Source organism: Gymnoscopelus braueri, assembly GCF_963280865.1.
Source record: "Gymnoscopelus braueri genome assembly, chromosome: 21".
Taxonomy (NCBI): Eukaryota; Metazoa; Chordata; class Actinopteri; order Myctophiformes; family Myctophidae; genus Gymnoscopelus; species Gymnoscopelus braueri.
This window is the reverse complement of record NC_137623.1, coordinates 21,624,016-21,647,527: the sequence shown is the minus strand read 5'-3', so window position 1 is coordinate 21,647,527 and position 23,512 is coordinate 21,624,016. Positions and strand designations below refer to the sequence as shown.

Here is a 23,512-nt window from a genome sequence, read left to right as displayed (position 1 = left end):
GTGCATGACACCCGCGCGCACGACTAAGCAAAACTCAGGATTAACGCACAGAATGAGTGCTTCATTGCTAGACGCCTGCCTGGGAGAGCCGAGTATGACCCGAGTAGAGCGTCCGCTCTATAAACATCACCCTCTTAATCCAGCTTCTCTCACATTAAAACAGCATCACCTCCGTTCACAGCACACAAACATAACATAAACGCTCCCGTGGACTCCCGTGTAAAACAACTCTTTTATATGCACATATTGGCGTCTATAAAGCAGGTCTGACTGGGGGGAACGGTACTGGTAGAGGTGAAATGAAAAAGAAGGAGAAAAAAAAGAGCTGCTGTACAGGGCCTGGGCCAGCTACTGTGTGCGATTGAATGCAGGCCTCCCATCTGGGGCCGATTAGGAGGTCCCTTTAACACGACCGTGTCCCGGGCCACGCAGACCAGAGGGGTTTTGGGGTAATTTGGGTTTTCCGGGTCACAAACCACTGAGTGGTTAATAAAGTCCTCCTCTACCTGTTCACACAGGGTCCATTTCCCTCCCGCAGGAGAGCCAAGCTGTCTAGCACTGTAAGACAGATAGACGTTCTCATGCACGTCGGGGTGGGGTACCACCAAGGCTCAGGGGGCTCTAATAGGGGCTCTGTGCCGGTGGAGCGCTGGCTAAATTAGGCACATATGAGCAATTTGTTACCAGCTAACATAAAGGCTGCTGTGATGCTGTTCAGCATTCGCTAACAGATACATGAAGGAGGTCTCTCTTTGAAGGTCCCACCTTTTATACACGAAGGCCTCTTTAATGGATGGAAATGGTCTGAGTCTGGCAGATGAATTGTGATAGGGTTTATACATTTCCCTGTTAGTCCGCTGACACAATAAATCAAAGCCTGTGCTTTCTTGTACCACTGTCACCCAAAGCATCGACTGAAATCATTCAAAGGAACACTTTGGTCTCTTCTGCAGGAGTGGTCCTTGCTTGTTAGCAAAAAAAATAAATAAAGTGGCACTAGTGTCTCTCTCCCTCTTCCAATTACTGAGCCGCCGCATCCTCTCTATACACGGTCTCTCCTCTTCTATACACGTCTCTCCTCTCACAGAGCAATTCTGCAGGAGCCTCATTGAATGTCGAAATTTCTAGCACAGCAGAAAAGACAGTGGGGCAGGGTCTGGAGTGCCCCAGTGTGGCCATGATGGACACTGCAACCACTGGGAAGGTGACGTTTAAGAGGGCATAAGCAGGACTTGAGCGTACAGTACCATCATCATGCAGCTGTATAGAAAAGGGGGGGCTGCTCAGCAGAGCGTTAGCCATCTGACGACATGACATAGAAACTCAACATGGCATTGTGACACACGTCTGAGGGAAAGCCGTCAACAACAGGGCTTGTTGAATTCCTCATACCAGGGACTTGACGCAAAATATGACCCAAACATGACCCAGACGTCAATTACGCAGACTGTCTCATGCATCCTTTGTGCAGCACAGCACACCGCCTGCACAGACCGATGCTGCAGTCACAGCATCCGACACCGGCAGAGACATAGAGGGTGAAAGGGAGAGGTTGGGAGCGATGGCGAGAGGGAAAGAATGAAACAGAGATAGAAAAGGGGGCGAGAGAGAGAGAGAGAGAGAGAGAGAGAGAGAGAGCGGTGGAGGAGAGGAGTCAACGTCTGAGCGCTTCTCATTCCCCCAGAGGCGAGAGAGAGAGAGGAATGCTTTCAGGGACTTCAGCCACATCCCATATGCTCTCTCTTAAGGACGCCGCGGGACGAGAGAGAGGCGCGGGCAGCGGCGCGTGTTCGCTCAAGCGAGTCAGTCCACCTTAACCAGCCGCCCATGCCATGCCGAAGGTGTATTCCCTGTAGGGCCGGCTCTCTCAATCATTCATAAGGCTCAAATCATTACCTATTCAGATCATTTAGGGCAAAGGCAATGCTTGTCACCTCCCTTACTATCATCCCCGGTCCTAGAAGAAAAAAAATCTGCTATGTCAGACATGGTTTTCCTCTGTGAACTGAACACCCTGGATGGTTTCATTATCCCCGCCTTTTCTCTGTGTGACACTGTATGACCACAATACATCTTTTTCTACCTCATTTATCCTTTGTTCTTCAAAAAAGGAAAAAATAAGGAAGAAAAAAAAGAAATCTAGGTTTTTTTTTGTTCCATCACACGTGAGCAAATGTTAATGTTCTCTCTCTGCAGCAGTCACAATGGACCGGGACGTGATTGAGGTTTTAAAATTACTCAAATCAAACCGAGTCACTGTTGATGACATGAGACACTGTTCTCTGTTTCAGACAAATATATATATATATATATATTACAAAGACCTGCACCCTGCTGAAGGTTTCTATTCTTGCCATTCTAAATGTGTAACTACCTCTAAATATAGCAGCTCTGAAATATTCAGCATCCCCCTGATCCTCACACCGTCGTGGAGCATGGGGCTAGTTGACTACAGCAACCAGACTGGAGAGAGAGACTTCCAAGAAACGTGTATGGGGGAGAGAAAAGACTTGCTCATAGTGCCAAACGATCAGGCATGAATCCACAAAACACAAACACAGACGGATACGGCAGAAAATCCAAATAATCAACCCCACTCATATATATCACACACAACCACTGAAGGGGCCTCACACCGTCGGATGTGCGATCCCTCTCTGGCTGCTAGTGCTGTGGGAAAACCGCAACGCACGGGGTGCTCACGGGCGGCCGTGTCCTTGATGCGGTCGGTGCTTCGACGGGTATGAAGCCCGCAGAGAGTACATTCTCTGGAAGCCGCGTGTCACTGCGCTACTGTGTGTGTGTGACGGTGTGAAGGAGAGAGGACACTAGAGAAGGTGCAGCGCTGTACTTTGTGTTGGGGGGGGGGGGGGGGCGTGAGAGAGAGAGGCAGCAACAGAATGAGACAGACAAAGAGAACGAGCTACAACAGAGAGAAAGAGAGAGAGAGAGAACACGGGAGCTTCGTAGCGGCCGCCATCAATCCTTAGAAGGTCAGCGGGCGGCGGCAGAGATCGGCCCACGGCTCATCCTTCTGCTAACTGTCAGGGGCGTGTGGGATAAGGGCCCGAATGGGTGGGGTGGGTGGGTGGGGGGGAATGGGTCAGAGTCCTTCTCACTCCCCGGCAATAGCAAAACTGCCCTCTGCTAAAGACACACCAGATGCCCGGGGACCTTATTAGTGTATCCTTCAACCAGTCGGGCCACACAGGGCACCTGGCCGTGTTGCAGACAGAAAGCAGAGGAGAGGTGGACACTCCCCTGTAAAAGCTGCAGAATAAACTTCTAAAGACGCTTAATAAGACTTCTTAATAAGAGCCCAATGACATGGCGGCATGGCAAACCATCCACATCACGTCGTATTGTCAAAATTCACAGGGGGGGAATTTGACAACAAGAGAAAAACATTGTCGTAAAAGGTAACCCCCCCCCCTCCCCCAAGAAAATCATACTTCACTAACACTAACACAGTATTTGCTTTGAAATGAGCGTTTCTCCTCCAGCACCCACAGCCAATTCACTAGGCATGACTCACAACAACACAGAGATTTAAAAAGGGGGGGGAAGTAGCTTCAGCACTTTTGATGTTTGCAGAGCTTTATTTGCATCCTACAGTGACGACAGCTTGTTCTGATTACGGCGAGGTGTCAGACTGATAAGTCTTTCAAAGCATAAAATGACTGTCACATGGGTTTTGTCACGCATAAAGGTTATGTCCAAGTACAGCCAAGTCAGTCGCCGGTCAGTGCAAGAAACACAGGCCTGCTTGAATCTGCTGAACATCGGTACAGATGGGTGGGTCTGAACAGAAAGAACTAAGGCTAACCACAGACTTATATGCAACCACATCTAGAGGTAAGACACAGGATCTCATGCTTTGAAATGAACCATTTAAACCCTATATACTTAGTTGACCGGGGTCCCCCACGGCTCTATGCTAGATGCGCAAATCTTTCCTCTCTACACAGAATCTCTTTGCCGAAAATAGCAGATCTACGAGTTGCGACGTGTTGTGAGCTTGTATATCGGCAATTTTCGCTGAATGATCGTCCCAGAATAGGGAGACGCTAGGGTTCATGTGGTTGAAAAATCCGGCTGAAAAACCAACTAGTCTCAGAGCCGATCACTTAGTTTGAAAAACCCAGACGGGGATGGCGGTGGGGTGGGTGGGGGGGGCGGGGGGGTATTACAAAAAAAGACAAATCCAGGACAGCTCACTTTTTCTTTTTCCCCCCCTAAATTCCCGACTCAAACTAATATGTTGCCATGGCAATGGACATTGTAACCGGCAGGCTTTAGGGAGACATTGTGACCTTAAAGGAAGGTATGTAAACACCACTTTATATTCTCCGGCTGGCCCCGGCCCGAAAGAAGGCCTGGGAAAAATGTTTGCATGTTCAGGAGATTTGAAATAAATATCCAGGCCCCCATTGTGGAGGTCTAACAAAGACGAGTATCTTAGTAACACCACGCAGGGTTTGCTCTGCGAGATGCGCGCAACCCCCTCCCCCCCCCCCACCGCACCCCCACCCTACTCCCCCCCCCCCCCCCCCAACACAATAAACCCACTCCTCATCATCGGGCTCTTTAAGGCTTAAACCTGATTTATGCTTCGGCGGCAAAGTGTCGTGCGGCACGTTTGCTTGACAAAAATAACATATTTGTGAATGAAAAAAGGTTTTTCACTTTTTTCCCCAGACGGAAATGTGTCGTTTTCTTGTCGAGCCGCTTTGTCACCGAGGCACAAATTAGGTTTTTAGGGATGAGATTGATGAGGAGTTTCTTTAACTACCAGATGAAACCTGTTGGCCCATCATGGGGTCAGTCGGGGGGTCAGACTCGTTTCAACTCGTTTTCAGGATCAGACGTGTCTCAGTGTAGCGGGTGAGACTAGTGTGAGGCCCTTCACTGCATAGCTCAGGGGTCTTCCAACGTTTTTCAGGCCAAGGACCCCCTAGCTGAGAGAGAGAGAGATGAAGCAGGGACCCCCACTACATATTGTATAACATTGTGTTGCAGATTAAACTTGGTCATAGATTTCATAGATAGCTGGATTCATGTTAAAGTGTATTTTCAGATAGTTAACCTTTAAACCCTCAATATTTAGTCAACTTGACCGTACTTGACTCTGTACTTGGTCTGCTCTTTTTCCCCTCTACACCGACTCTCCGAAAATAGCCGATCTACAAGCTCACAACGCCTCACGCTGCGAGGCGTTGTGAGCTTGTATATCTGCTATTTTAGGCTAATGTTCCACACCACAAAAAGATTTGGCGGACCCCCTGTAGTAACTCCGAGGACCCCCTGTTGAAGACCCCTGGACATAGCTTATGACCCAAACATCTAGGATATAAAAAAACATTTGAAAACAATGAAGAAAATAATACCGGTGTCTCTCTCTGAATGACTGCTTTCCATCTACAGATAAAGTATCTGAACTACGATAAAGTAGAAACAGAACATTTGCCATTTTCAAAACTTTTAGAGCCTTACATCAATTCACTGGACAATGTTTTGGGTTAAATGTAGATTTTACATATAGCAAAATCTGCAAGCACAATTAAACCGATTTGGCAGCCGTTGTCAGGTCATGGTGACCATTTCAATGTGGATGACACAGATTGTCTTCTTCATTACAATGCCATCTACTGGTGGCATGGCGAGCTCTCCCGAGTCCCAGGCATTTTCAACTGAACAAGAATTGAATTGTCCTCATTATAAAAAGGACAGGGCTTTAGTCACCCCGATGCACATGACGTTTTACACCTCCAATAATACTACTAATAAAATAAAATAAAATAATACTGTAAAAATACTGTTTAATTACATCATAATATAGTTAATGGTCAGTTTGCATTGGACATGCAATAGCTACAAAATCGTCAGAAGAAAAAAAAAAAACACGCACACAAAGTCTGTAACATCCATTATGAGGTGAAATCTGAAGGGGACAAATGCAGGAGAGCAAATGGGTTTCTGGAACAAGACCAGGAGCCAAATGGCTGAAATTGCGAGATGACATTTAAAAAAAAAACTCCTGCAAAAACATTCTTGGCTACCAGTGCTTTTTGCTCTTCTACAAAAGATGTGAGAGAGCAACTTAGTGCGAGTGAGAGACATTTTATGCCACAGCAAATAAAGCTGTGATCATAACACGTGACATTTTACGCCACAGCAAATAAAGCCGTGATCATAACACGTGACATTTTACGCCACAGCAAATAAAGCCGTGATCATAACACGTGACATCTAGACCCATACGCAAGTCACTCCGATTCATCCACAATTTGGACAATTTGTTAAACTATTAATCATCCGGGCGCCAGAGAGCCTCTGAAGAAACTTAACTGTTCACATTGACGGAGGGAAAAAAGAAAAAGAACATCCAAATTTCAATCTTTATTCCCGTGCCGTCTTTTAGTACCTCGTCAAAAATAAACAGTGCCACATGAAAAGGCTGACTTACACTGTTACCAGTCAAATTCATCATTCACTTCATTTCCGTGGTCAAAGGACCTCTCGGTGCCTTAACGTTACCCCAGGATGATAAAATGCCACATAAAACCCCATGACACTGCGGTCTAATACTCTTATAGAGGAAAAGGGGATAACATCACATTATAAAAACTTAAATCAGTGTTTTACATTCATTCCTCCTCCTGTCGGTCTCATGATCGCCTCCGTGGGGCACTTTTCTTCCGTGAGGAGGGGGGGGGGGGGGAGAGTGGGGGGTGAAATAAGAGTCCTCCCCCCCCGCGCCTTTTTGCACGCAGCAAAATGTACTTGCAAGTGCAGCTCAACACTGAACAGCGCTTCCTCCGAGCAAATTTATGGATGATCAGTAGCAAGAAACAGTTTGCTTTTAAACAGGAGAAAAAAAAGAACAAAAAGCGCAACGTGACAGAGGCCCTCGGTCCTGCTTCCTTACCCATCAGGGCCTGCCCTTTTATTGAAGAAATCCAACCGAAACAAATTAGCAGGCAGGGGGAAATAAAGAGAACGGCCCATAAACTACAGTACAGACAAATTTTTATGTGCATTTGCCAGGAGGGACATAAACCAGAGGGGTCTCAAACTGTGACACAGGATAGAGGTGTATTAACCCATTAAGACCCGAGGGGCCGACTCTACAAAATGTCTTCTAAATCCTCACATCAATCTCAAACTTTTTCATGTCAAGGACCACCAAAATTACGTGTATTTGGCCACGGACCGCCATCTTAAAATATTTAGTTCCAGGGACCCCCAAGAAGCAAAGATTTGCTTACAAAATATACATAATATTCACTATTTTTCAAAACTAGCAGATCTACAAGCTCGTGGCGCGGCACGAAGTGACGCGCTATGAGCTTGTATATCTGCTATTTTTGAATAGCCAAAGTATAAAATAAAGGTTAAAGTGGTTAAAATCTAAAATGACACGGATTCTTTCCCGGTTTTAATGGGTTAAAAGTAAATCTTTCCCCCTCCATTTTGCCGGGCTCTATTGTGCTGTCATGTTGCTGCGACTTTATGGACTTTTCTGAACGCGGGCCCCCAAGCCACTCTTTTTTTTTTGCGGTGGTGGTAGTAGTGGTGCTGTGGGGTGGGGGTGGGGGGGGGTAATCAATTAAACAAGGAAGTTCGCTGAGCCTTACAACTCGATTATTAGCCTGTCCTTTTGAAGTTTTATTTTTAGGGCCTGCTGGGGACGGGGGTGACGGGGTATCAGGCCTTAAATCAGCGGCGGACCGATGCAGCAGTGTTGAAGCGTTGGCAGCGTCTAGCCTTATTGGAAGGGTTTGTCAGGATGTGGCGCTGGGCGAAGACCAGATTCGGGCCTTTCATGGTTAATGAGCTTTCTGTGGTGGCAGTTATGGTCAGCGGCGCGAGTCAGGGAGAGGGCAAGGACTGAGGCACCTGCTGCAGCGTTAGCTGCTGCTGCCATCGCTGCAGCGTTAGCTGCTGAGAGGAATCCTCTCGCGTGGACACTGGTAGACAAAGAAGGCATCGATACACAATAAAATCCTGTGTGTTGTTATTTAACTTTGAGATAACACACATTCACAGTTCCATTGTACAAATGGAACCAAATTAGGCTTGTACCGATGAGACAATGCCATCATCCATCGTTGATGATGGATTGCCATCGACGATGGTTCAGACCATTGTGATTGTATACGCAATGTTTTTTTTTTCTTCTTTTTTTTATAAAGATATTTTTCGGGCTTTTCTTGCCTTTATTTGCCTTATTTGGATAGTGCAGTGGAGACAGACAGGAAACAGGGAGAGAGAGAGCGGGAGTGACACGCAGCAAAGGTCGTCGGGAATCGAACCCACGATTCACTGTCAGGCTGCATTAGAGCCTATATGTGGTGTGAGCATTAACCACTAGGCCATCGGTGCTCCGTAAACACTACATTTAAAAAGTATACATTTTAAACGTGTAGGTTATTAAAATGAATGAGTGCTGTGAGGGTTCGACAGAGAGTAAAGGGTAAAATAAATGAAAAAAAGCTCCGCTCCGGTGGGGTTCATAACACGATTGAGTTTGTCCTAGCCGCTCTACAGTGGACAGAAAACTTGTGTTGAGGACATTCTATTATTTTGTAACTATAAAACTATAACGTGTAGCAATAAATTGCACATTTCTTGCATTTATCCCAGTCTCACTCACTGTGATGCGCTCTCAGAGGAGAGCATAACAGCTTTTAAAGAACGTTTTTGTAAGACTGTATAGCTGATAGATAGATCGTTTATAGTTAGCAAACATTAGTGTGCTAAGGCATGCATTAAAGGGATCCTATCTGCAATTGAAATTGAAGTAAAGTTCAGTAGAGCTGAGCTCAGCTGACTCTATGCAATGGCATAGAATGCAATGGCATAAAGCACCATTTGATAATGTATCAATTGAGATAACCCACAATTAAGTTAACCTTATGTCACCAGGATTTCCGCAATACTGTGGAAAGTCCTTTTTGTTTACAGTTCAGTGTTCAGATCCGGTTTAGACCACTGTATCCAGTAGTTTGCACACATACGGTACATACACACATGCACTATGCTCTAGACTGGAACTACAAACTGCTAAGCAAATTGATCCTAGTCAAATCCACAATAACAACCAAAAGAACATTTGAGCCCCCCCCCCTCCACTCTGTTATAATCTTTCAGAGTTACAAATGCATAAATTAACACAGACTATTGCTGTATATGTGGACAAAGGGGGCAGGAAATGCACAGGGTTTCTGTTCCCATTTTAACATTCGGATTACATTTTTTGAAAATTGCAATATCCAACGAGAAGAAAAGTCCTAACCCCTGACAAATAAACAAACAAAAGGGGAGGAAAAAACTATTACATAAACAATTACAGAAGGAACTGTCAGTCTGAAGGACAGGGAGACATCCAACAGGATATATATATATATATATATATATATATATATATATATATATAAAAGCTGTTCATTGATACCTTTTTAGATCCAGCAAATCCCTCAGACTCCAGGAAGAAGTAGGCAAAGGGCATCAGGACAAAGAGGCAGAGGTTGGAGAACAGCGACACCAGGTTCCACAGGCCTACAGAGGCCATGCACACAAAACAACTGTTAGTCTTACACACTTTGTAGGCTATATATAGTTTAGATGAGTTTATAAACTATTATGTAACACAGTGGTTCTCAACCTGTGGGTCGGGTCCCCCAGGGAGGTCCCCAGATGACATTGAAGTGACAATTTAAGAACCTTTAAGACCTTTTTAATACCTTTTTAATACCTAAAAAAAAGACCATTACTGCATCAAAAGCAAATCAACAAACTATACTATAAAAACAGGTCAAGCATGGTCAAATTGTCAAATAATATAAGAAACCGGGGCAAGAACTGTGAAAATAGCAGATCTACAAGCTCACAACGCCTCGCCATCTGCTATTTTCACAAAATGCATCTATGGAACTAAGTCAAACATAATTGAATTCCTCAACTCCCCAGTTCAAATATGATTATTTTGGTGGGTCCCCAGTTCAAATATGATTAATATTTTGGGGGGTCACGGCCTGAAAAGGTTGAGAACCACTGATGTAACATATACCATTAGACTATCTGTTCAGTATGACGGATTAGGTACACATACGATAAAGTCATCTCAAGTAAAGAAGAGGTTACCTATTTGAGCTGTAATTCTTGATCTGACAGATGAAAACATTTTGCATATGAAGTGATCACGAAAGTCAAGTACAAGATTTTTGGGCAAGAGATCCTCTTTTGTCAACAAGAGTGCACTTAACACAAGCTGGAGCCCTCATTCAATGTCATTTTGATTATGCTTGCACCCCTTGGTTCTCCAACACCTCGATATCACTCAAAACCAAACTTCAGACCTCCCAAAACAAACTGATTTGACTACTACTCATGACCCACCTAATTCCAACACACTTTGCTAGTTTGGGATGGCTCAGGGTAGAAGACAGGGTTAAGCAAATATCTATGGGATTGGTATTTAAGATACTCAGAGGGTCAGTGCCCACATACCTAACTACTACATGGTCCTAGTAAAACTACTTCTCCAGAGTGAGTGACACCCACAGCCACAACACCAGACTCCGATCTGGTACCCCCCCAAATTTAGCACAAACATGGGGGGAAAAATCATTCTACTACTCTGCCACCATAATGTGGAATGCCCTGAAAAAGCTTCTGTCAGAAAACTACAAGTAGAGATAGTAGATATTATATTCCCTTGAAATGAGGGGACATACACTGCCACAGATTTTTTTTTTTCTCCTCTGTAAATATATATATATATATGTATTAATGTGGTAATATTCTATGCTATGTTAATTGAATACTTGTGTTTTACTGTCAGTCGCTCTGGATTAAGAGCATCTGCTAAATGCCTAAATTGTAAATTGTCCGTGCCGTTTACATCTTTTACTAATAAAGCATTCAATCAACCAATCAAAACATTTTAGTGGGGGCTTCACTGGGAGCAGATCATACTCTACTTGTGATAACAGTCATGACAATGTGGGCCTTTCTATGCTCACTAGCATCCCGGCGCGTCTATGTCATGGACTCTGATGCCCCCTGGTGGCTATTATAGGTGGAGGTCCTTTTAACAGCTTCAGTCATCTAAACAAAAGAGAAAAGCTATAGAAGACTGCTCCATGGAGTGTAGACAAACCCCTCTATAGTAAGATATGTAAGTCCATTTTACCCTATAGAATCCTCAGTGTTAATTTAACCTGAGTGTAAAAATGCTTATTAGGTAAGTCACAGATGTCATGTAAAGCAACCCCCATAACCCTATTGATTCTTGTTACTGTTAAATATTAATTGTGATGTGATGTTTGTTCATCTAAAATTAGTTCGAATTTATTGTTTTTCCATTTCGTTGAGCAGATGTGTTAAAGGTAGGGTAAGTGATATTTTTGGGGTATTTTTCTTTTTTGTTAAAAAGGTTAAAGTAGCTCTAGTCTCTCCAGCTATTAGTAAACAGAATATATGTACATTTTAAGGTAGGTGACAAAGTTTAAGCCAATCAGGAGAGAGCACTGAAAATGCATTTTCTGTTTAATAAAGAGCTGGAGAGAAATGGGAGACTCCTTTTACTGAACAAACACTCTATAGCAATGAGTACTATCAGAATATAGAGATATTGAACACTTATTTTAACAAAAGTAAATCACTTACCCTGCCTTTAATACTCAAAAGGCAATGGTAAGTAAGACGTAATACACAGAGCAACCATAAGAAGTTACTAACCATGAATGAGGGAGCCATTGAGCCACTGAATGTAATAGTTTTGGGGGAAGGAGAGGAGGATCTCATTACTAATGATGGAGAACGGCAGGAGGAAGACGGCACCACCCGACACTGCCAGGGTGAAGGTGCAGAGGTACATCCTGTACAACCAGAATAAAAAACAAACAACAAAAACAAGTTAATAATGAGGTGTCAGGGGGGGAGGGGGTCACAGAAAACATCGAGAAACATTTTCTATCGTCTATGCACCATGACAGCCTTGCTCTAAAGCAGTGGTCTTCAACAGGGGGTCCGGGACCCCTAGGGGGTCCTCAGAGTTACTAGCCACAGAGTTATTAACCACTTGGACCCTAGCATCCCTATTCTGGAGGTACCATTTGCCGAAAATAGCAGATCTACAAGCTCACAACGCATCACAGTAGATTAGGCTATTTTCAGTGAAGAGGTTTGGTGGAGAGGGGGGAAAAGAGCAGATCAAGAACAGAGCCAAAGGTCAAGTTATGTCTGAAAATACACATTAACATGAATACAACACTGATGGATGAAGCAAGGCTATGAAACCATTACAAATGTAATCTGTAACACAATGTTATACAATATGTAGTGAGGGGTCCCTGCTTCATCTCTCTCTCTCAGCTAAGGGGTCCCTGGCCTGAAAAACATTGAAGACCCCTGCTCTAAAGTATAATTGCTCAAATATGACATTTAACAACAACAAATGTATTAAATCGGATTATGTGTTACAACTCAAGCGATCACTCGGCCATTTTGCGGATTAGTTTTGGATTACATGTCATGTTAATGAAGAGTAATTCGGCACACTGTGTGACAGGAATTAATAAGCAAAATGCCCAAGAGGGAATTAAGTTATTTAGTGTCACAGACCACTTAGTTTAAATGCTGGCGTTATGTAGCAGATGGCTATTTCACCGTCTACGGGGCTGAATGTCAATCCACTCTCCTCTTCCACCCCTTCCACTCATCAATTTGTCCACCCCACCCACACCCGCTGTTCTAGAACAACAGACACGAGGCTGCAGGGGCAATCTGGAAGTTGCCATTTTCTGTGATTCAGGGGCGTAAAGGTTTCAGATTGGACCCGGAGAAGTGCGCCATCTGCTCAGCAGTTCTTGGTGTGGGACGGGACAAAGTCACAGCTTTGCCACATCACTGAAGAAGCTTGTTAATTGGAAACGCTTCCCGTTACTTAGCTAGACCCTTTCAGCACCAGCGCCACGGTCCTCAGCTGGACCCGAACAGACATGTCAATGCATAGCCTACTAAAAGGCAGGATTTGAGAGGCATGTGGCTATGATAGGCAGGAAACTGAAAATACTGGCCACATTTTCGACTGTGTAGACTACACAGCGCTCCCTGTGTATCAAAGAGGGGTTTAACAGACATCAGCTTCACTTACGATATTCTGTTGACGACGGCATCTTCATCCTCTTGGTCATCTAAACATAGGGAGATAAGACTGATGAGAGCACAACCATGGAAAATAACTATAACAGACCACTTTTCAAAACTCAAGTTTCATGTCATATTCAAGGCTATAATCAGTCAGGGCGATTTTTTTTTAATTAAAACAATAAGACAGGGTATTGAAAAGAACTACCTATATTAACTTTAGTTACTGGTACCGGTTTTAACGCATTAGCCTACAAAGTTAAAACATGGTGATGTACATCCAAACACTGGATTCTTTAAATGATAAATCGGGTTTCCTTCTTGTATATGTGGATTTCAGCTGAAGAAATCTATCTAGCATGGTCTGATTCAGTTTATTAAATCTGATAGCATGTCCTGTCCTCTATTGCTGTTGCACCGAAAATTATCGACAGGAATGCATGCATAATGAAATGCACTTCCATCCCATAAATAGAGAGTTGTTTGAGAGCAACACTGAATTTGACATATCAGTGCCACCATCAACAATAGTCCACCAATACCAATGTCTAGAACACATGTACACCACTTTAAAACATACAACAATTTTTGATGCATCTAACCTCAATATCCCAGTTTTCACAGAACGCAGTACAAGTTGGATTCCTAATGCATGCAATGTCCTCTATTTTCACGTCTCTACTGTAAGGTAGAGGGTTATACTTCCAAACTGCCTGGGTGGCAAGGACAAGAGCAGCCTAGATTTCCAGCGTCAAATCCCCCAGAGAGGATTCCTGGCGCAAACGTGGTCTACTTTTGAAATGAGATTATGGGAGCCACAATGACCTGCACATACTATATTTGTCCAGGGGAAAAAAGAGACACAGCTCATAATTCTTGACTAGGCTCTTTTGTTTTCCTTTTTTTTTTCCTTTCAGGTTTTGATTTGCAGAACTGCCTGCCTAGTATTGCAGGTAAAACGGAACAAAACAAAAACAAATAAATTGTTTTCATAATAGATTTGACAACTGACTTTCAATTCAATCCATTCAATCCATAGTGGCTTTACATGCATGTGTGATGTCAAAAGTAGCCATAGTAGACCATAGCCAAACAAAATGGTGTCTCAACCGTTTCCACACCATTGAAAATATTAAAAAATATGTGTAAAGTTTATGGTAAGCTGTGGCTGAATGTGCACAAATCTTTCTCACACACACACCACAGACATGGGCGTGGTTCATCACGCATTATGTCCCAAAGCCTACTTGGCCACGCCGTCCCTTTTATTCTCCCCACAAAGGAGACATCAGTCTATGAGCAAACACTCTGTGAACACTTGATTTGCACAGTGTTTGCTGGGAAAATATTACAACTCTGAACACAACACAGGTGTGCAAGTGGCTTTTGAACACCCGAGAAGCATGACAGCCTCGCTGAATGCATGCACGCATTCGATTGTATTTTCCTAGGCTTTAACTACAGTATGTTTTGCAACACTTACCGCTTTTTCTCTTGTACCTGTTTATGATGCAGTACGACACAATGTACAGCACCGCAAACATCATGAAGCAAATCTGAAACAAAATAAGATAAAAAGAATGATGTAATGACTGTAGATGACTCAGCAGAGAAAGTATCAACAGCAATAGTGATGTGTCTAAAGCCTATGCATTTTATTTCTCATCATTATCTACCTTCAACTTCCTAAAGTCCTCAGGTTTATTATGTACTACTAATTAGGGCTGTCACTGTCACGATTACAAATTTAAGTTGACGATTAGTCGTCACACTAATAATTACGATTAACGATTTAATTGTGTTTTTGGCATTGAACATTGGAACATATGAATAAAAAATACATTTATGTTTGCCTTTTAGGATTCGTAATAAAGAATAGCGGATGGAAGATATGTAACTTAAATATACAAAGAATTTACTGACATATATATTATACACATATTTTATACAAACATAAAAAAGGTAAAACAATTGTGGAAATAAGCTTACGGGGCTCTAGCGAGGGCGCGCTTATTTTGGGGTACCAAAATCGTGGGATAAAAATTTCCCCCAAAAAAGTTTTTAAAAAAGTAGATTTTTTTTTAAATAATAATACACGAGGGACCCCCTGGGAGTGTTGGGACCCCCGTGAAACATCGCGGACCCCTTCGGCTGGGTTCTTTTTTTTCATGAAGGTGGTTGCTTGTTTCTGGCGCACATCTGGCAACACTGACCGGTCTGCTTGTCTTTTGGCAACGTGGCAACCCAGATGCCGAGTCGTGTGTTGTTGTGGGGAGATTACAATAGCGGCTGCGTGGTGTTGGTTGTCTTTGGGATGTACATGGCACGTGAATGACGGACATATTACCGTGAGTGTGGTGTGAGACATGACTAAAGTGAAAGCAACGGCGTGGGTCGAACAAAAAGGTAAGCAAGAGCGGGGGTTGAAGCGAAGGACGCGCGTCTGTTGTTGTTGTTGTGGCTATGCAGAGATTTCAATGGCCGCCGCTTCGTGTCGCTTCGGCTGTGGCCGTCGGCGTTCGGTTGTGCTGACGGTAAACGGTGCGAAAGTGTTTCCCCGTCCGGTGTGGTCGTAATGTGGTGAGTAGAATTAATTATGTTCCGTGGAGGCAAATGTGTAGTGACCAATGAGAAGTACCCTACGCCACCCGTAAATTCAGCGTGCACGTTGTGGCTTGTGTTGTGGTGACATGTCATATGTAGTTGTTGTGTTTAGTCCAAATCAATGCTGTTGGTATGGCGTCAGCGGCGAGAGGTCCAAATGAATGGAGTGGGTGTGGCGTCAGCGGCAGAAGTAGCAATTCTCCGATTATATAATTAGATGAAAATTTTTCAACATGGAAACGATTATGACAAAATAATTGGATTATCTCAAATAATTGCGACGAGACGATTATGTCATAATTGTGACAGCACAAGTGGGAACACTTGCTGGGAAATGCCCAGCAAGTGTTCCCACTTGTGCTTACATCTTCAACTAATAAGACATTGGATCGGTCAGCCAGAGCATGTTCCAAAGGTTTAATACATAGCGCTATCTGTGCCCATGGTACACACACATAATGACGGATGTGTCAGTAGTTAACAGTCAGATATGTTGCACTGATCAAGTTACAAAACCTGACTCTGACTGACTCTGAGCCACATCCCTCATGGGGTGCTTCTCAGGCCCAGGTAGGTTCACTTCACTTCTACAAGGTGTCTTCTACACCAGTCTTTCAATGGTCAGCACTGCAGGTTTCCCGCTCAGTGTCTGGTAGCTCTGTGGTTCCCAAACTGGGAAATTATTTTGGGGGGTCCCCAGATGATTAGCGTAATATGCAACAAACCAATATACAGTGTAAGTGTATACAGGGCACATTTCTAAAGTTACAATTTAATGACTTTTTAAAGACCTTTTTAATACCAAATTGGCCAAATTGTCAAATATTACGTAAGAAAGAGGCAAACATTGTCGATCTACACTGCGAGGCGTTTTCACATTTATCTGTGATACATGTGATGCCAACAATTCCAAGTGCTTGTCAGAGTGGGGGGTCCCCAGTTCAAATATGATTATTTTGGGGGTTCGTGGCCAGAAAGGTTTGGGAATCCTTGTGGAAGCTTGTATTGCAGGGATTAGAAAAACAGAATCTTCTTCCACTTCATAACAGACATAATGTATAAACAATTAAAACTGACGAAACATATACTGTCTACACCAGTCTTTCAATGGAAGCTAAAATGTTTCTTATGCAGCTCAGGAAGAACAGCTTTTACCATGGTATGTTGTCTTTGGTGTTTCAAACAATGCTTCTGATAATGCACAACACATTTCAGTGTATTCTGATAATAAAGTCATCATCATTATCATCATCATAGTAAAAAAAACAATCTGAATCAATAATAATCATTATTCAGGCACACACTATGCCTCATCTATGCATTATCTTGTGCACTGTCTCCACATCAATTGGGAAACATACAATAGGCTTATAAAATATATGCAGATGCACCAGTTGTTCTAACAATTATTTAATATTACTATTATTTTCATAACATAAACATAGACTTCTGTCTAGCCACCCTCCACACACACACACACACACACACACACACACACACACACACACACACACACACACACACACACACACACACACACACACACACACACACACACACACACACACACACACACACACACACAGCAGAATAAAATGACACGTCTTTGCCAGACATACACTACAAGACAAACAACAATAGGACATCCATGGTACACAGCAAATACGGTGATCCTTTTAAAACTTCTCAAGGAAATTAGCGATGCCAATTTGAGTCTGGTCTGCACATGAAACAACATTGTATGTGTATGTGTATGTGTATGTGTGTGTGTGTGTGTGTGTGAGAGAGAGGGAGTCTCAGCTTCTGTCAGATGTAAGCCAAAATGTCAATGTCAACACTATGCATGCCTAGTAGTGCTATTGTTACAAAGTCCCTGCCGCACCGCCAGGCTCACATGAAGCGTTTCTCCTGGCTTAGACAGCTGAGATTTGTAATCCACCACCGCTTGAAGTGGAACACACAACCTTCTCCTTTGGACTCACGCCTGACAACCCACCACTGTTGGTGGTGTGTCATATAAATGAGTTACTTATGATTAAGTTTGTAGTGTTGTTTATTAATTTTGTCCGTTAATCCTTTCTTCTCCACATTTTCCGTTTACTTTTGATTGTTAGGTATCGTTACTTTGATATTCTATTGTTATTGTGGCAATGACTTCATGTGTAGAAAACTGTCTTCTTGTAGAAAAATAAATGAAATCCACACACCAGTATAATGCTCCAATTTGTGGAAATTATTAGTAAAGTTTTGAGCCGGGAGGCTGTTTCCCTTCATTGTCTAACGGTTAAAGGGCAAGACCACTTTGGTAGAGGTTGTGAAGTTACCTTGCCATGGTGTAACAAAGGTGGGCAAGAAATCAAAAAATATTTAACCATACATTGACTAGAAATGTATCCTTTAAACTATACTCCTCATTGACTTACATTGTACAGTGAAGAGGCTCAGGAGGAGCTCTTTTAGCCTGTAAACGAACTAAAACAAAGCTGATTCTGACAGTATAGATAGAACATCACCAAACCCAGTACTGTTTGTTTTTTAATAAAAATGCTAACTTCCTATTAACTTCCTAAATTTTTTTATTAGGAAGAAAATCCGGACTGGATCCGCTGATCTTCAAAATCAACAGGAAGTTGAAATTTTCATTAAAAAAAAAAACAGTACTGGCCTGGGTTTGGTGATGTTCATTGTCTGAATCAGCTTTGTTTGCATTCATTTAAAGGCTGAAAGAGCCTCCAGAGTGGTTTTGCCGTACAATCTAAGTCAATGAGGAGCAAATTTTGAATTATCAATTTCTAGTCGATGGAGATTTTTTTTTAATTCTTGCCCACCTTAGGAGTTACATCATGGCAATGTAACTACACAACCCAAACCTCTACCAAAGTGGTCTTGCCCTTTAAACCCCCGACTGAGGCTCAATCCTTTGCCATCCTACTCCCATTCACCTGTACCTCTTAGCTCTAGCCCTAACAGCAGCAATACTGTATTTTCAGAGCACAAGCATTTGCCCATTGACTCCCTCATTAAGGTTCAGGCTTACCCTCTTTTGAAAGATTATTTTCAAGTAAATGATGGTTAACCAAATGATACTGCAGAATTATGGCAAAGAATGTGCATTGACCACCAATGGCAGAGAGGTTAAGGCGAGTACCATATATAGGCTGTGATCGATGCAGCCTGACAGCGAGTCCTGGGTTCGATTCCCAAGCCCAGCAGACCATTGCTGCGTGTCACTCGCCGATTCTCTTCCTGTTTCCTTTCAATCTCAACTGTACTATCAAAATAGAAGACCTCCGTCCGGCCTGGCGGAGGCAATTATTTCATATCTAAAAATTTATGTCATAAATATGCCATAATATGATGTAAAAGATTACAAAAAAATATACCAGCATTGAGGTTGTATGCTTTCGCCAACCAAATGTGAACCAATTGCAGTTTACATCTATGTCTGTCAGGACTCATATAGTAAAGTATATGCAGTGAATACTTTGGAGGAATATAATGAATGTGCTTAGTGAGGTCATAGTGACATTGACCTTTGACCACCTACTCTGAAATGGTTCATCCTTCAAGTCCAAGTGAATGTTTGTGCCAAATAAGTAAGCCTTGCCGAGCCATGAGGCCCATAGAGCAGGAGCCTGTATCCTGTTTCTGAAGCATGAGGCAGCTTGATGTACAAACAAGTGCACCAAGTACTTTCTAGTCAGTAAGAATACTCTGAAGATTCTTGCAGGGGCCCTCATACAAGGTTATTATGATTATGCATGCACTTCATGGTATCACAACACCTCCAAGGCCTTAAAAACAAGGCTCCAAACATCCCAAAACAAACTTGTAAGGCTACTTCTTGGCCTCAATCACAAAACCCATCTAACCCCTGCTCATTTTGCTAGGATTGGATGGCTTAGGGTTGAGGACAGAGTACAGCAACTTGCTATGGGCCTGGTCTTCAAGATACACCACAACATTGGGATCCCCCTGTATTTGTCTAAATACTTCCAAAATGTTAATGAAGTCCACGATCATAACACCAGAGGCAGCTCCACAAATCATGTTCAACCCAGATTTGGCTCAACAAAGGGAATGAACTCGTTCTCATGCTATTCATCAAAAATGTGGAATGCCCTACCAAAAAGGAGTAAAGGAGTGTAAAACCCTACTCACTTTCAAAATTGCCCTAAAGATACACCTTCAGGAGGCTGCAATTCGAAAATGGGCCCCTGTCTAAATCTTAACCTTGGGTTTCTGGGATGGTATCAAGTATTTTCAATTCAAATGCAAGTCTTTTTTAATTTTGTCAAGTCGAGTCTAGTCATCAAATTTGTAACTCGAGTCTGACTTGAGTCCATGTCATGTGACTTGAGTCCACACATATTCTTCATACTTTATTACACTGATAACAATAACTGCATTACCAACTGCAGGACAACCTGAGCGTAGTCAAGTCATCGAGTTACAAAATTATATGAGGCTAATTAGGCCATGGGTACAAGCAAAGAGGTGTGGGAAAAATAGCCGGTGCGTGGAATTTATAGGGTGACTGTGGGGCCTCCACACCAAGCTGGAAGGGCTAAACAGATAAGATCACATTCCACATTCTCCCCTTCTACTGTGACAGTGACCATGACAGAACTAATGTTAGAACCTTCCACCTCAGCAGTCAGTGCCATCTCAACATTACACAGCTCATGGATCTAGCTCTGACCATGACTCAGACAGGGAATACGCAGACAGACGGCACACATTTCAGTCCGAAAACAAAAAGTGTAGCCAGGCTTGCAGGGTGCGTCCTCTCCTCTTAAGACACAGTCAATCGCAAAGGCAAGTTGTCTTATCTAACAAAGAGCAGTAGTAAATAGACAGTATGAGTCATTGCATATGAGCACTCCCAGTCCAGCTGGGTGAAAAAAATACGAAACAAAATGTCTCAACAACGGATGATAAACTGGCACAAAGTCAAACTTACAAGAGTCTAACGAGAGATAAGACACATTATGCAAAGGCTGACTGTAGTTTACCTTCACAATTGTAACACTGTTACTGCACACACAAGGGCATGTAACAAAATCCTTGAATTTAATCTCAAATCAGTGTTATCCTTCATGCTGACACTCTTTTGGTAGACAAGAAGCCTTCATGCTCATTATCAGAAGTCTGAATACCGTAATACAGTCAGTTTTACTGATTAAGAACATTAAGAGCACAAGGCAATGGTGACATGCCAGTCTTTTTTGCAAGTGCTTTGGGGGATCCCAACAGGCTCGGCTACAGCATTTCACACGGGCTTGATGATATCTGAGTGCAACTGGACTCGGTTCAAGAGAGGCTCTACTCGGGTATAGTCATGATTATCCATGTCAGTTGACGCTGTGCTTTTTAACACCAATGTTTAATTAATACACAGTTAACACATTGAAAATAGCACTATACGCATACCAGTTCCCCTGCTGCACCTAATAAATCCAAGCAAATACAGATACTACCATCTGACCACAACCAAAGTGGTGTGTTTGTAAAATTCATTCCCAGTGTGACATAACCTCGGCTCAGATTAACCAGCTACAGCTGATCGCATAAGACAGAAGGATCAGTATAACTATGAACACTGTGTGAGTGTCTGAGCGCCACCTGCTAGTGACAGGTAGGTGAGACGGCAGTAATATGCTTAGTCAAGCATAGCGGATCTGGTTCAGGCCAAGTGTTGACATGTAATATTCAGATGCATGTGTTGGACAGCCTTGGTACTGAAAGGTTTGACATTACATTGAGGGAATTCAGTGAATGACGTTACACAGCAATGGAGGACCCTGTTCAAATGGATGAGTTGCTAAAGGGAACTATGTTTAATGTTATTATTATATTGTGTTAAAGTTTTGCTCTACAGACATCAGGAAATAACGATCGAGCCACAAATAATTGTGGCGATGTAGCCTTGGATCAAGACTATCATATATGTATTTTATGGATTCTGACAATTGCATATCTATCATAGATACGAAAACAAAAGTCAGACTCAATAAAACATTTCTATGATCCAAGGCTAGTGGCAATGGAATGTTTACAACTATGTCATAGTTACACAGAAACACTGAGAGCAGAGAACGTGCATAATCAAATCAAATTAAAACTGATATTAATATACAGCATTGGCTCTCAAGGGGTCCATGAGACTGGTCTGTAACTGTGGCTCAAATGAACCCCTACATTTGGGTCCATGCTAGCCTTGGATCAAGGCTATCATAGATGTATTTTATCGATTTTGACATTTGCATGTCTATGATAATCTTAGGGGCTGCACCTCGCAGAGCGCCCTGGACTTTCACCAGGAAAGTCCGTATTTCTCCGAACAAGTACAAATGCAAAATATAAGGTGCTTACCCGGTAGCCCCGGATATTAACTAGGCATTCGGAATCTTTGCGCATTGTATTAGTCCATTTTTTACGATAGATATGTGTTTTAATCCCGTCTGTGGCCGAACGCCATTTTCCCCCCCTTGTTTACTTCCTGTTTACATTGAGTGTTGTTCTGGCTTTCGCAGGATGCGCCCCGTCACTACAGCCCGTTGAGGGAAATTCAGACAGAATCCGACACAGACGGGATTAACACACATATCTATTGAGAAATACGGGCTAATACATTGCACACGGGCTCCTAATGTTGAGTTAACATCCGGGGCTACAGTGTCATCACTTTATATGATTCGTTTTGTTCGTGTACGGAGAAGTACGGGCTTTCCGCGCGGGTGTCCAGTGACTATTAGGGGGTGAAGCCCAAGACTATCATAGATACGACAGTAAAAGTCAGACTCGATCAAATACATCTATGATAGTCTTGATCCAAGGCTAGGTCCATGCCGTGGCCTAATGCATGTCAAATTGGGGGGGGGGGGGGGGGCGTCCTTGGAATAACAATGGCTGAGAATCACTGTTTATACATCATTGCAATGAATAGATCTACTCTGTACGACACAGTGTGTGTATAAGTTAGCACTGCAGCAGAGGACGTTCCGTTAGCATTGGTTAGCATGTTTAGCTGCCTGTCAGTCAGTCAGTCAGTGGGGTTTATATATATTTACCATGTACTCTCGCACTTGGCTGTGGAAATTCTGCTCTCTGATAGTCACGTCGTCTTCTTCCATTCTTCATGTTGGAAATAATGCTAAAACTAACACACTCTACTACATAGTAGTCGCTCGTTACTGTACGGTCAGTGTGTACAGTATGTGTGTGTGTGTGTGTGTGTGTGACTGGCAGCTTTGCATCAGACAGTTTTTTTTACAACGACTGTTAGCCGCTCAACAAAATAACGCCCCAAAATAAATGACGTTGACATTGCGCGACCGTACGTCAGGGTTGCCATGTCCGCTTATTATAAGCGACTTTGGGCTTGTTTTTCTTCTGTGAAGTTGCTTGTAAATATTGGTTGGTTGTGGGGTTGCGTTTTTTTTTGTGTTGCTTGTTTCTAAATTGTATTTGCTTATTTTGGGCTTGTTTCCTCGATGTTGTTTAAACCAGTGGTTCAGTTTCAAGTCAAGGACAAGGACCCCCAAATTAATATGTATAATTTGTCTGCAGACGACTCCCATCTGAAAACATTTTATGCCAGGGACCCCCCCATACAAGATTTGTGTTGTTAAAAATAAAATGTTTCAAAAATATTCCACATTTTTCAAAATGTCTTCAAGATTTAAAAAAATCACACCCTGTGTGAAGTGGGCGGTGTCTTGCTAGCTAATCACAATACTGAATGGAGTCA

The 23,512-nt window shown here is 42.9% G+C and overlaps 1 protein-coding gene across 1 annotated transcript in view; it reads right to left on the bottom strand.

Annotated features, from left to right (window-relative positions):
• The window catches only part of lmbr1 (limb development membrane protein 1), a 50,446-nt gene extending 27,439 nt beyond the window's left edge, over positions 1 to 23,007 (bottom strand). Inside the window, exons 1-5 of the mRNA XM_080417969.1 lie at positions 22,833 to 23,007; positions 14,639 to 14,711; positions 13,163 to 13,202; positions 11,746 to 11,885; positions 9,458 to 9,561 (exon numbers count right to left, since the gene is read on the bottom strand). Coding sequence (XP_080274095.1) covers positions 9,458 to 9,561; positions 11,746 to 11,885; positions 13,163 to 13,202; positions 14,639 to 14,711; positions 22,833 to 22,895 — 420 coding nt within the window. The 5' untranslated portion in view covers positions 22,896 to 23,007. The remainder of the gene's footprint in view (positions 1 to 9,457; positions 9,562 to 11,745; positions 11,886 to 13,162; positions 13,203 to 14,638; positions 14,712 to 22,832) is intronic.
• Between the last annotated feature and the right edge of the window lie 505 nt (positions 23,008 to 23,512).